General features: G+C 39.1%; 1 protein-coding gene across 1 annotated transcript; it reads left to right on the forward strand.

Moving 5' to 3' along the window:
- The first annotated feature begins 1521 nt into the window (after positions 1-1521).
- On the forward strand, positions 1522-14976 carry LOC127311998 (N-terminal acetyltransferase B complex auxiliary subunit NAA25). Its single transcript, XM_051342477.2, has 19 exons — positions 1522-1772; positions 3334-3490; positions 3579-3697; positions 3793-3867; positions 5476-5569; positions 5669-5787; positions 6085-6155; positions 6676-6826; positions 6908-7083; positions 7990-8189; positions 8305-8435; positions 9220-9296; positions 9909-9983; positions 10298-10490; positions 10929-11048; positions 11358-11496; positions 11686-11732; positions 13178-13438; positions 14126-14976. The coding sequence occupies exons 1-19, from the start codon at positions 1626-1628 to the stop codon at positions 14822-14824; spliced, it is 3051 nt and encodes a 1016-aa protein (XP_051198437.1). The 5' UTR covers positions 1522-1625; the 3' UTR covers positions 14825-14976.
- Positions 14977-15299: the final 323 nt, after the last annotated feature.

A 15299-nucleotide genomic window follows, 5' to 3' on the forward strand; every position in this document is an offset into this window, starting at 1 on the left:
GGTTATTGCCGAGCCTCCGTTCTACAATGGGCCGTAGATAGCAGCTAGCGTGGCTCACTGCCGCGCAGTATTCTCGAGCGAGTGATGTCTTCTTCAACAAAATGCAAAGCTCGCGTTAAGGTAAATGTTACAAAGTACTAGGAGTATTATCTTCGTTCTAAAGTAAATGTCAGCAGCTTTATCTAGATGTCAACATATCTAGAAGAATTTTAATGTATGTATCTAGATTAAATCAGTACACTTATTGTAAAACAGAGGAAGTAACTCTGTTTAAAACTAGGCCCAAAACCTGACCACTCAAGAGAATGACAGCGACCAACTTAACAGCCTCAAGACCGATGCAATGATCTCGATCTTTAGAGTGATTGCTCATTTGAAACTTCTGAATGAACTTTCTTGTTACATAAGTATATGAAGCTAAGAAGATAACACAATATTTCTATGTTTCTAACAAAGCGATAATAGACCTTTGTTGTTTTGCCCACATATTTTGAATTCTCCGGAAGAACGCCTTTTTAGTACTCTATCCGCTCCGAAAAGGATACCATTCTATAAAAGGAATATTTTAGTATCTCGAAGATTATTACCAATTATACCCAACCTCCACACCAACAAGACACCCGAAGACATCACACAAACGAACAAAAAGATGCAAAAAAGAAAAAAATCCCATCGCGGTGATCAAACACAGAACACTCGAACCAACCACTCCCGAACTACAAAAGAGATTCTCCAAAAGCAACACATGCAAGAAGAAAACAATGCACAAGCGTTGTCGTTGCCCGATCGAAGACCTTAGCCCTAGAGAAAGTCCGATATTCTTAAAACAATGCCTTCACAAAGCCTTGCCCGGTACAACCAATGAATGCTAGACTTTGGGTTTTCACCATGCAAGGAGCACCATATCCCCGCTTGCCAAGGCCACTGCTGCAAGTCTTCAAAAACCAGATACACACGAGCATGTTGGGAGTGGACAAGAACAACATAACGCGAGCCATAACCGTACAACCATAGTCTTTCATCACATCCAATACATTGACGGAAGAACAAACTGTTTTAGTAGACTGGACAATCACTAAAGTAAGGACTTATTGTAAGTTGCAGTTTACTGTTTACCTGTATTAGGTTTATTAAATGGATGGAAGATCATGCTGCTTGTCTGTGTGAGTTCGAAATAGGTTGCTGTTGCTTGCTTGTGTGTGTTTGGTTCATTTGTCACCCTTTTGAGATTCTGTGGCGCCTCGTCACCTCATCCGGTTCTGTGCAGTGGCAGCTCTAGTTCTCCCGGTCCAGACCCGTCGCCTCAATCTAAACCGCTCATCCAAAACTCAACGGCCCAGAACTCCACACCCCCCACGATAGGGTTACGAGCTCACGGCATCTTCCTCCCTGTCCACACGGCTGACGTACCTCCACCGTCCATCCAGCCACGGACGGTCCGGATCCTACCAGACCACGCTCCTTCCTTCCTCGGGCGCGCCCACATCGGGTCGCCTCGCGCACCGCCGCCGTCACACACATCCCGACTCGATAAACCCTTCCGCGCCGCGCCTCCCGCCCTCCCCTTCTTCCTCCTCCCGGCGGCCCAAAACCCTAACCCTAGATCGCGCGGGGCGGGGCTGCACATGGCCAGCAAGTTCGGGCTCGCCGGCGGGATCCCGGAGCGGCGGGTGCGGCCGATCTGGGACGCCGTTGACTCGCGCCAGTTCAAGGCCGCGCTCAAGCTCTGCACCGCGCTCCTCGCCAAGCACCCCACCTCCCCCTACGTTCTCGTGAGCCCCCTCGCTCCGCCTCGTCCCCCCCATTTTCGTGTGTTTCTCTCTCACTGCCCGGTGAATCTGGTTTGGAAATGGGCGTGCTCTGCTTCGGCAACTTTAAATTTGAAGCGTGCCGTGGATTTTTGGTCGAATGGATTGGGGCGCTGCTTGCGTGGATGGAAGCTGGATTACTTGCTGTGCGTTGTGCTGATTTGTTTGCTGGTTCGAGCTTATACTGACTTGCATGAGCTGTTTTGGCTTAGTTAACTTCTGGACCATCCCATAGTTGCATTTTACTCGTATTAGGAAGTTCATGTGCGCTTGCACCATGACTGGTTGGGTGGGCGAGTCAATAGGAGGCTTCCTACTGAGGGCTGTGGGAGCTTGTGGCTATCCTAGGAAATATAAACCGTTCAGACCAACCTGGTGAACTATTGGCACTCTGAAGCTACACACTCTTCCTTAAGCTGAGCTGTCTACTCCATGGTTGGTTTCTCTGAAGGTCTTCTTTCCTCTCCCCAGCAAGATGTCGCTAGATTGCTGCGTAGCCAAGTTGCATGGAAGGTGGCGAGAATATGGTGGGAGTAAGGTAGAATGCAGTAGTAAATGGGCACATATGGAAGTTGGAGAGAATATGGTGGGAGTAAGGTAGAATGCAGTAGTAAACGGGCAGTAGATCAAATAAATTGACATTGAAGCTAGAGAGGTAGGGGAAAGGGAGCGTTATTAATAGAAGCGGAGCTAAATAACTTCTGGATATACGTGATTTTCACTTGCTTAACTCATACCCCCTCCGCTCCTCTAAGTAAGGCGTAATTTTATTGTTGGCAAAAATCTCCACAAAACAAGGCGCAGGTTTTGTAGAGTAGCTAATAACCGAAACTGCCCTTCCTCAGCGCTGGAATAGAGGAGACGCTGTGCCTGCATATGATGGTGATTGGGTGCACGTGGCTGTTAGCTACAATTAAGGAGAAGCCGCCCAACAAAAAGGAGAGAGAAATAAATGTGAGGAGCTATTAACTAGGGGCATGACCGGAAAACATGCACGGTTTGTAACCCGCCTTAATTCTCGTGCTGCAATTTTTACGCGTAATCAAGGGAACGGAGGGAGTAAGTATTAACTCGCACTCATTTGGTTTAAACTTGTCCTTTCGCCTTTTTCAAGCCCAGCCCCATTATCGAAGCCAATTCCTATTCCCAGCAGGTTGCACGATGCTAACTCTTTAGTTACGGAAGTATATCAGTTAGTTCAGACACTTATGATTAGGCACTGTTCGTACCTTCTTAAGCTCTTCCATAAACATTTAGTCCGCAACTATAGTTTGTAATATCATAGAACTGTATCCTAAATCAATCTGGAGATTGCAAAGCCAGCATGCTCTATTTGTTTTGTGACAGTGTAGCATGGCCTCTATTTGTTACTTTATGTTTGTTTGAAGATTAACTGGACCACTGTTTTCATGGCTCTATCCTTTTTAGTTAAATGGATTAACTCAGTGTTGATCAGACCTACAAGCTTTACCTTTGCTGTATTTAGAATGCAAATAAACATCACTTTTTAACTGTTTTATTTCAGGCCCTCAAGGCTCTTACTTTGGAAAGGATGGGAAAGGCTGATGAAGCACTGAGTGTCTCTTTGAATGCCAAGGAGCTATTGTACTCAAATAACATTTTCCATTTTGACGATCTCACTCTCAGTACACTACAGATAGTGTTTCAAAGGCTTGAGAGATGTATGTTTATACTTCGCCATTTGTCTTAGCTCTTTAACATCATCGCTTTTCCTGAATTATCACGTGACTATAATTATATTTCTGCCAGTGGATCTTGCAACTTCATGCTATGAGTATGCTTGTACAAAATACTCTAATAACTTGGAATTAATGATGGGACTCTTTAATTGCTATGTCAGAGAGTACTCATATGTGAAGCAACAACAGGTATGATGGTACTTTGCTAGTTGCTCTGTTTTTTGTTCCTTGGTTCAGTTCTTGACTCTCCAGTTTTGACTCTCTGACCATTGTATGTTTCGCAGACAGCAATTCGAATGTACAAAACTGTAGGAGAAGAAAGGTTTTTGCTTTGGTCAGTTTGCAGTATTCTTCTGCAGGTAGGTTCATCATATATCAATGAGTTAGAAGTTCTGCATCTGCAAATTTCTTTAAGTATTGTAATGTCACACTGTTACTTTCTTGCTCACTGATTTTTAATAAAGCTCTAAATAAAAAGAATCCATTGTTAACACTCATATAATATGTGTATATGTATAAGCTGATGGAGTGATGGTTCTAGGCGTTGGAAGTTGGAACAAAAGAGAGGGATGCAGTAGACACCTTTTGGGTGGTCGATATAATTACATCATTGGACTTCCCATATTCTGGACCTTTCTAGTTTTGGATATTTTTCTTGTCAAAACAGAATACCACATTCCTACATTGTGTATAATAAAATGCAATTCTTTTGTCCGAAGTTCTTTCATTATAAATGTGATGTGAGCAAATGAAAGTATGCGTAAGTATAGAAATAGAAGGTACTATGGATGCCATTCATGATTTACTAAGAAATTAACAACTTATAGTTTAGGAGATAATATGTGTGAGGAATATATAAATCATTAGTGTAATATAGGTAAAAATGTTGGTGTAATGATTCAGAAGAGTGCTGGTGGAACAAATAAAACTATCTGTGGAATAACTAAGAAATGCTAGAACAGACAAAATTGTATTAGTCTGACTGATAAAAAGTATTAGTGTAACATATCTTGTTGATTCAGAGATGAAATGCACATGTTGATCTTATTTCCATTTGCATCGTATTGTTGTGTGAGAAAACACACAGGCACTTGTGGAGTAAGATATATGCACTTACGGACCAACCCTAATAAGACTACTATAGCAGTTTGAATAAACTGATGCAAAATGAAACCAGACTGTATGCAACAATGATGTTTCCGGAGCTGCTGATATCTGCAAATTTGCTTTTCTACGTAGGGGATGAGTGGCACATGCTGCATGTGTGTATAGCCCTGCTAAAAAAATCGGCTGATTAATCCCTGCTGGGAGGGTCACCGAGCAGCTGATTAACTGATTAATCAGCCGATTTGCCTATTAATCTTCTACTCGCCAGCCGACCGAGCAATGACCAGTTAACGATTCCCTCAAATATTGTTGTATAGCAATCACTAAAGAGGTTAGATAAGAAAAATAATATTGGGAGGGATTGGGAGTCGGTCATGGGGGAGATAAAGGAAAATAGGAGACAGGGAAAACAATTTTTTTTAACGCCGCTGGTCTCACGGGCCCCAACTACGGTTGACCTATCAACTCTTCTAGCCAACAATGCCGCGAAGTTAATTTTAGGTAACCCCCTGGTTTTGTTAGATGTGATGTTATTTCATCGGGAGCACTGCAGTAACTTGTTACAGTGTGGACACTATTTTGCACTTCTCTGATCATATATATGTATGAATTATCCATCTGATGCGATGCAGTATCACATTACATGAAGTACACAAGTGACCTAATTCTTGGAAGTTTTTACTGTGAAACTTTATTGCTCCAACATATCCCTTCCCTGGTCATCTGATCAAATATATAATAGCAGTACTTATGCATATCTACAAATCAGTTGAGTCTGTAGTATTATTAGCCATGATTATCATAAATGTGTTCTGTATATGCTAATTTGTTATATATTACTTCTGTTTTTCCCATTGTAGGCATATTTTAGTAGCGGAGGTGAGAAATTATTAGCACTGGCTGAAGCTTTGCTTAAAAAGCACATAAGTTCACATAGTTTACATGAGCCAGAAGGTATCCCTGCTTATCTAAGATGCGCCATTTACCATGTTGTATTTTTTTTTTTGCTTGCAGAAGTGTTATCCTCTGTTAACATGGTTATAATACTTGCAGCGCTCGCCCTCTATATTTCAATTCTGGAACAACAGGCGAAGTATGATGCTGCTTTAGAAATTCTTTCTGGAGATTTGGGGTCTCTTATGGGAAGGGAGGAGGACAAGCTTCGTACGCAGGTAATTTCAATTTCAATTTTCTTTGACAGTGTCTTGTTTTTTAAATAGTATACTATTCATCTAAATTACAAGTCACAGTTAAAGTAGTTTATTGAACTGTGATGTTAGTGAAAATGTTAAGCTCCATTAATGTTTTTATTGTCGGTTTCCAGAAAAGCACTACACACTATCTTGTAATGTCGGTTGCACCAGCCTACAATAGACTCCTTTAACTTGTCCCTTTTTTCGTCTCCCTATCAAAAATCTTGCTAATGAAAGTGAGAACCACTTACATTTTGTCTGACTTCAAGTTGACAGGGACGACTTCTTACTCAAGCGTGTAACTATGTGGCTGCTTCTGAGATATATCAGAAGGTTCTTGAATCCTGGTAATTCTTCCATCATTAACTACTTATATGTATTCTCAATTGTTCTACAAAGCCAACTTCTGCTTAAACACACGTAATCAACTTGTTCCGAGACATGTGCTGTTCTAGACATCTATTAAACAGCTTACTTATAGGAAGGAGTAGCACAGTAGCACCTTCCAAGTACCAACTACTCTCTTCACAATCATACTTCATGATATTCATAACACTATAAATGTGCTACAAACTCACCTGCCAGGCCTGTCGATTTCGATTGCTGTTTGATTCTTAGAATTGCATCAATTTACCCTATGTTGGTTTAAAACAAATCATTAGATTCATGCAGTCCTTATTTAGACCTAAGCTTTCGAGTTGAATCTCAATTAGGTAACATTGCTATATATTTCTCTGTTTTGTTTTCATTTGTTTCTTTCTCCTTGCTCAAGTTATTGCAGCATATTTTATCCATATATTCAGCCATTGGAAATTTTCCTTTCTGTTTAGTTTTTGATAATTGTGCTCTCTTCTTTTGACTGGGCAGTCCTGATGACTGGGAGTCCTTTCTCCATTATTTAGGCTGTTTGCTTGAGCGCGATGTGAACTTGCCTAAGCCAGCCACTGGCCAACATACTTGCTCCTCTTGCTCAGTAGGTTCGGCTATGTTGAACAAGACCTCTCTTAGTGAGGAGCTGGTACTTCCTCCACCTGAAGCAATTCTTGTTTACCTTTTCCTGGTGACTTGCATCTGATTTACTGAAAATACATGTTTGTAGGTCGAATCTCGCCTTGCAAGTGCATTATCATTTGTGCAAAAGCTACAAAAAAGTGATTCTGGTGACTTTGTCAGAGGACCTCACTTAGCCATTATTGAAATTGAACGGCAACACCGCCTCAATGGTAAAACAAACGATAGAAAGTTTATGGAAGCTTTGGTGAACTATTTCCACAGGTCTGTCTGTGTGCATCTTCTTTCTGTCTATGTCCATCTGGAATCTATTTATACTCTATACTATGTGCAAGAATGACTGAAACCACAGCCTTTAGTTTGCAATAAGCCAGTGTCTGGTGCTTTTGAAGTTTTGATATCCATTACAGTTCATGGATTCTTGTATTTGTTGTTGCATTTTGAACTAGGAAGTTGATCAAATATTTGTCTGTATATTCACTTCTCTCCCTTGAAGTTCTGATATACACTACAGTTTATGAATTCTTGTATTAATTGTTACAACTTGAACGTGAAAGTTGATTGAATGTTTGTCTATTTATATTCACTTCTCTCTCTTGTCATGTGTACAATTCATGAAAAGTTGTCTTCGTACCATCTCCTGCCTGCTCGGTATCAGAAATACCCAACCAAAAATCTGTGTACTCTACCTATCTACATCCTTGTATATACTGCTTTTTTTTTATTTGATAGTTGACACCATTACATTGCTTCACTTCCTGTAGGCTATAGCCAACCATTACAAATGACCCATGCTGTTGCAAAAGCATGGGTATAAGCTAAAATTTTCCTGTTCATAGTTCTAAATCATGCACGCCATATGTGAATGACTTCTACATTTTAATGTGTGCCATTATATCTCCATTCCCTGTATGACACTATATCTCCATTGGCCTGTTGCCATTTTCTCCTAAAAGTAAAAATGCTGCTTGCTGAGTCCATATCATATTGTCCCTTGTACATTTGTGTCTATATATTTGTGCATTCTTGTGTACTACTGGATTTCCAAGATATCTCTAGTATTACACTGCAGAGCTTCTCGTATTTGCATTCTTGAAAATACAGATATATTTCCTTGATGTTTCACATCCATCTCTAATCTGTCGCTAAAATTAACTTTTGGCCTTGCAGATTCGGTCACTTGTCTTGCTCATCATCAGATGTTGAAATATATCTTCACATGCTATCGAATGATGAAATAACCGAGTTGTTAGATACTGTATCCAGATCATTTGATGCGTCGTCTGTTTCAGTAAAAGCACTGGGTTTGACAATAACTACTTTCAAGGTTCAAGAACTTTTGGGAACATTTTTATCAAAGTCAACTGCAGGTCCACCTTCAGAAATCACACTATTATGTTTCTATATGTTTAATTTGGAAACTGTTCTGTGCTATTTTAACTGAGCCATTTATTCTTGTACCTTAAAATTCATATGCCAATTCAGATCTTCAGCGCACTGCAAAAGGAATGTTCGAGACATTTTACAAAAACTTGCCTCTCTCAAGAGACCTGGATCCCCAGGAAAGCATGCATGGCGAAGAACTGCTTTCTATGGCTAGCAGTATTCTTGTGCAGGTATGTATGCATCTAGCTGTAACTGATTATTTACTAGTACAATAGGGAATAATTGAATTCACCAAATCCTCGGGAAAGAGTGCGATTTAGTAATTTATGATCTGGATAGGGTTCTTCATAATTGATAATTCATACTCTAGTTTACTTTAGATAAGCTAATGTAGTAAATTCACTTCCTGAAAATTGATTTTATTTCCATTTGTTGCAGTCGGCAATTTAGTTACAATTACACAATATAATTTGGTGCTAAATATCTTTTAAACGGGTTAACCCACCTGGTCAATAACTCAGTACATTGAGCTTTATTTTTTCCGCATGAACTTGCCAGAACAATTCTGTTATCCAGTTACTTTCAGTTACATATTTCTCAGCGTGCTTTAGATTTAATACGTGTAAATCTCGCAAAAATACAAGTTTGATGTAAACCCAAACTTAAATATCAGTTTCACAGAACAACAAAGTGGTAACTAATTATATCACAAAGCTACAGACTTGAGGACCAGTTTCATGGAAGTAGATACTTAGGGCCAATTGCATCACAACGCAACATGTGTTTGGGTTTACATGGCATACCAGAATATCTCGCAAAAATTTTCACTAAACCTGGGTTCACATGGCATACCCACAAAAACATAAACCTGTAGTTTTATGATATGGTCGATCATCAATTTTGTAATTCTGTGAAAGGATTGTGATATTTGTACATTAAATTTATACCTGTGCAGAACTTACACCTTTAAATATTTGCACTAAAATATACCACTTGTGTTATGTCTTGAAACAGCTATTCTGGCGTACAAGGAACTTAGGATACTTACTGGAAGCAATTTTGGTGCTAGAGTTTGGATTGACTGTTCGCAAGTAAGTCTATTTGATATGCACGAATCTTCTGTTGGAACTTGGAACATGGGATCAGAAGATCCATTGTCTATCACTATCATTAGTCTTGGAATTCTGTACGGTTGATTTATTGTCAGTCAAGTTATGCTACCGCGCCGATTAATATGGAATACATTTGAAGCATAAGAGTATTTGTCAGCCAAATATCTAGTTTTTCATGATGTACTATCAAGTTATGTTACCGCGTCGATTAATACATTTGAAGCATAAGAGTATTTGTCGTCCAGTTGTTGTTGCCGTACTTGCACAGAAGTAGATCAGATATTGGATTTTATTCTAGTAGCAACAATCTCTTTCATTTTTTCTCTTATAATTTCAGTGACTTATGTGAATTGATTATTTAAATTGTGTGCATGTCCTGTGATAATATACTGTTTTGTTGATGAAGTCTAAAAAAACAAATGGTTAGTAAATAAATGCTTTAGTTTCACTTCATGAAGCAATGTGCCAAAGATAATGTCAAGCAAGGTGCAACCATATTCAATCAAGCCATGGTTTTGAAGGAAAAATGTATTGTTCCTATTTATGTAACTAGAAGCTGAATGATAATATGTATTTTGGTTGTCTGCTCAGGCATGTCTGGCAATACAAGATTACTCTGGTGCATCTGTACACTTACCTGGGAGCTCTTCCATTAGCACATCAATGGTAATCTTTGGCTTTGCATGTTTATTTTGAAGAATGTTCTCGCTATTTAGATTCCTGCATATGTTATAAACTGCTTACATTAATGTGCTGTACTGCGGACCATTTTTGGATAGTCCTAGATAACTCCATGTGTAAAGGTGCTTTCACAAGAAAATTCACTTGTTCCATCCCTCATGCTTCCGTTACATCTTATGTTCGTGTATAATGTTTGGTCCGTTAATCCCGTATATGCGTTGGCATTTTTTGGTTTATTTCCTCGAGGTTACTATCAGAACAGGTATCACCTATTGATGCTAAACTACATTCTTGCACAGGTATGCAAGCCTGGAGGTCAAAAACATTCTTCTGGAGTCTGTTTCGCACCACATCTTGCCACAGATGTTGATGTCTCCTTTCTTGCAACAAACAGCCAGTCTTGTTAAGGATTATCTCAAGTTCATGGATGATCATTTGAAAGAATCTGCTGACCTTACCTGTCTTGCATATAGGCACCGTACTTACTCAAAGGTAAGTAACAGCCTCTTCTCACTAATTGCGCATGTGTAACATAAAAGTATATAGTAATCTGTGTTTACCTGCTGATGGTGAGTACAATTACACAATTTGCACCATATTGTTCTTACTGTTCATGACCAGGGTTTGAAAATACCCTGTCACCAGCAGGAACATACTGCTATGCAAACTGGAATCTAGGATGCCATATTTAGTTATTTAAATTATTGCATTATTTGTTAAATAATTTAGTTGCTGCCTATGGAAGCTTAGATCGTGTGACTTGTTTTCCATGCTTTGTGTTGGGCAAAGTTTATTTAAATGGTTATACCGTTAAATAACGGATCCTTTGTAGTCATTGTCCATGTCGGTGGTTGCACCACAGCCGGATTTACGTTATCCACAGAAATCGTATGTTTCATTTCCTCATTATTCTGTGCCATTGTTACTCAGGTAATTGAATTTGTTCAGTTCAAAGACCGCTTGCAACGTTCCATGCAGTATCTTGCTGTAAAATCTGATTCTGTAATACTGAGTCTGAAGCAGAATTCTGAGTCTCTTGAGAAAGTGGAGGTTAGTTGCTACTTTTGTATTTCAAGCATAAAGTGGGGATAAGGTAGTAAAAAATTATTGAGGTTGCATTGATGTTTGCAAAGAAGAGTAAAAAAGCACATAGTTTTCTTCAACTCGTTGCCATTCTGAACTTAGTATTACTGGAACCTACAATTATGTTGTCATAAATGGGGCTGCATATTATTGTAACCTGCCTTTTTCTTGGAACCTACAGTTTATATCTTAGGTGTTGATTAGTTTGTTATAAAATTATAGTATTGATGCTGCTATTTTTTATGATCTGTACTGATAAACTGTCCCTAACTGCAGTCTGTTCTTGAAAATGTGAATCATGGAGGAGGCTTGGTTGAATTATCAAATGAAGATAACATGAAACATTTAACTTTTAATGAAGATCTCGAGGCACGCCCTTGGTGGACACCAACTAGCAGTGTAAATTTTCTTTCAGGTATAGGCTTCTCGTACCATGTCATTGTTTATCTGTATCTCTTAGTTCTTAGCACTAGCGCCTCTTTGGTTTTCTTTTCCCTCCATTTTGAATTACTATGTTGCATGCTCAGGAATTAGTTTTCTTTATTCATTTAGGTGTCTTCTTCTCTAACGTTCTTACTATTGTTATGGACTTGTCGTTTTACAGAACCAGTTGATGAAGATTCAACACCTGCGTGCTTTAGGGCCAAAGTGGTATGTCATTTTCTTAGAACCTTTATTTACACAAGCAAGAAGTTTTTTTCCTTTATCGTCTCCATTCATCGTATTACGTAATACTTTGAAGAAGAAAAAAGTCTACATCAAGCCACCTTTACTTTGGTTGAGTGTCCCTACAACTCTAGACGTCTACCTCCTAAGGTGGTTTTCGAGGTCTTTCCCTGTATATGCCCACATCAGGTCATGGGTGTACCAATGTACTTTTGAATTTCACAGCAAATAATTGGTAGCTTAGTGGACATATATTAACGGAAAAGAAGATAAAAGGCATATTTCTTGGTTCTGACAGGATGATGTAAAAAGTCATGTGTTCAAAGACCACACATCTCAATTTTTTCGTTCTATTTTGTTTCTTACTTGATCCTAATTTGTAAATAAAATGCCTCTCACTATTTTTTTTGTCAGAGTTTTGCATGAATTCTGCTTAAAGCTTAAGGATGACCCATCAGATATCAATTATCACTTATAAGACATGAAGATTTGTTGTCTTATTATATTGTAACTTTTGTCCACTGTTGAATTTTGTGTAGACCTGGATCTTTATAATTTATGTCCAGTTGCAATTTTGCAACTTCAAACTCCCATCTTGAAAATACTAGGTCTGTCACTTGTTCATTCCTCACGTGACGGGATGACCTTGCTGGTGAAATAAATAACCCTTACCCAGCAAGGTTCCACGCATCGCCTAGTCTACTTTTTTTTTTATTCTTAGCCGGGATGCTTCTTTTCAAGAACACAGTTCTTAATTCTTCCCACCTCCTATTCCTGAAAGTTATAGCATATTGTTTTACTTCACCGCTGCAGCCCATGCACCAGCATCACCAGCCGACACTGATAAAACCAGCATGCATAATGTCCGTGTGCCTGTGGCAATCTCCTAGTGGTGGTGGCTATGTTGCTTGTCATGGGCAACATGATCCTAGGTCCAGTGACTGGATATCAGCATGTGCCAAAAGCCCAAAACACCCAGCTCGACTTCCTTGTGCACCACACTACGACAGTTTTGAATGGCTAAAAAAAAGCCACAAGACCTGGATGCAGTTGAAGTTGCCTCATCGCTGGCTGACAATCAGAGATGAATAAACACTCTCTTTACATGACCTCTGTTAGGCCGGCGCGTATACACCTAGGTTATACATTTGACCAACATAACATGAATTGTGCAACATAAAATTTATATCATTAGAAAGTAGAACATCTAAACTTTCTAATGATATATATTTTGAAATATATACCTTGAATTACGTTGGTTAAATTTACGACTGAGGGATATGCGCCGCCCTTATAATCCCGATCGGAGTGATATATGAGAACAAATGCAATAAGTGATATTTCCCTTCCGTTAAGCAGAAATTTTTGCAGCATGTTACATAAATCTACCAAGTTCTGTTTAATCATTCCTTCCCTTATGTTCATTGTAGTGCAAGCACAAATCTACCGAGAAGGATGGCCCTAAGATGAGAGATACTGAGAGAAAATCTCTTGTTCCCCGGCTTGTTTATCTTTCCATGCATGGTTGTGTATCTTCTCTCAGGGAAACTGAGCCCAACGGGGCTGTTTCTGATATTACTGTTGGGGAAATGAGAACCTTACTTGAGAAATATACTAGGAGTATTGGATATTCCATGGATGATGCTCTAAGCATGATTCTTGGTATGTCTTCAGGCAAGAAGTCTATCAAGGTATGAGAACTAATATATGTTCCCTTTTTACGTTTAGCTTTCCTAATAGCCTGCCTATATTGTACTCCTGTCACCCCTTTTCATTATATAGTGTTTTTGTATCTCAAGAATAATTATTGCATCTGTATAGTAAACATTCATATTTTTGGTAATTTTGTAATAAACATGCTGGCAGATCTAACTATTCTCCTATATGTTCTTTATATGCTGGTTCTAGTAGAAGGAACAAAGCATAAGTGTTGCTTCTATAGTCTCCCAAAACTAAATCTTGAATTCTAAAGCAATAGTGCTTGCAATAAGTGTTCGTTTAAATAGCAACCCCTATCTTTTATTGCTTTTTTGTTGAACATGCATAAGAACTACTTTTAAAGATTATTAATGCTGTATGATGTCAATTATGCAATCCGTTGCTCTTGCGTATCTTAATTGAATGGTTTGTTCAGTTTAACATTATGCCCGTAGTGTATGGGACCAACAGAAATTCTTGATGCTTCCCTTTTGTTCCACAAGCTACTTGCATCTTTCCTACGAATAAATTATATTGATTGTATTCATTGAAACGGCAACAATTTTTGTAATGACATTTGAAACAGTAGTTTTGTCCCCCTACTTCGAGACCCTACTCTTATTGCTGCAGTAGGATGACAAACCTATCTACACCTTGCTGATAACATCTGTGTTCTGCAGGATTTTGCTCCTGACATTGTCAGCTGGATGAGCTTTGCTGTATTTATTAATGCAATGAACTTGTGGTCAAATGAGTCGGTGATCCCCAGAACTGACGAGAACAGCCCTACTTCTTGGCAGATCGTGGATAACTTGGTGAAAGTTTGCATAGAGGAGCACCTGACTGACGCCAATCGAATCCTGACTTGTCCTGGAAATAACATTCCACTTTTAGTGCAGATGGTTACAGAACCCATTTCTTGGCATATTATCGTAATACAGTCCTGCATAAGAGCAATCGCCCCACAAGGAAAGAAGAAAAAGAAAGGTGGTCCATCGCTACGACCAAACACACCTCAGTTGCAAGGAATTCAAAGATCTGTTCAATGCTTGATTGACACACTCCGAAGTGTACAAACATGGTTATCTGATCAGATGAGTCCGGAGGAGCATGCTTTAGATATCTTGTTGTCGCATTTGCAAGGAACTAGTGATGGTCCAGGACAGACATTCCTTGTCCTGGGAGAGAATTCAGCAGCACATGCCTCTGAGTTTGGTGATCTGATTTCCAAGTCATTGGAAACATGGAGTTCTACTGGTGTGGTACGGAGAATTGTGGGAGCAGAACATGAGCTGCTAGCTGAGTTCAAGAAAATGGTTGACTCGAAACTAAAGCGGCTCGTGTCAGAATTGGCTTCTTTATCTTCAGTGTTACACTAGATTTGATAAATTTTGCACATGAATTTTGCTCTTTTCTTGTTGTGGCTTTTGATTATATATGTTGTAACAGTATAGTGGAATAGCTGTGCGCTGTTGTTGATTGAATTGCTTCAATTCGATTTTGAGAGAACATCTGTATTTCCCTTTGCTTCTGTGTATCCGGTGCTGATCTGGAAATGTGGTGTATTATGCTGTGTATTACTCAAAATCGATCTGGTGATGATGTGCCAAATAACAGAACACCATTTCTCAATGAGGAAAAAGAGGATAAATACCATATATGGAATAAAAGAAGCTTTCGGGATACAGAGGGACTAATCCTCATATATATTACTTCCTTCATCCTAATAAAAGCTGCTCAAATATTTCTAGATACATATATATTTCTAATAGAATATGTCTATATACAAAATATACTTTTGTATATAGATAAAGGTAAGCAACTATTTTTGGGAACGGAGGGAGTACTTCTGTA

Source organism: Lolium perenne, chromosome 1 (genome assembly GCF_019359855.2).
Source record: "Lolium perenne isolate Kyuss_39 chromosome 1, Kyuss_2.0, whole genome shotgun sequence".
NCBI lineage: Eukaryota > Viridiplantae > Streptophyta > Magnoliopsida > Poales > Poaceae > Lolium > Lolium perenne.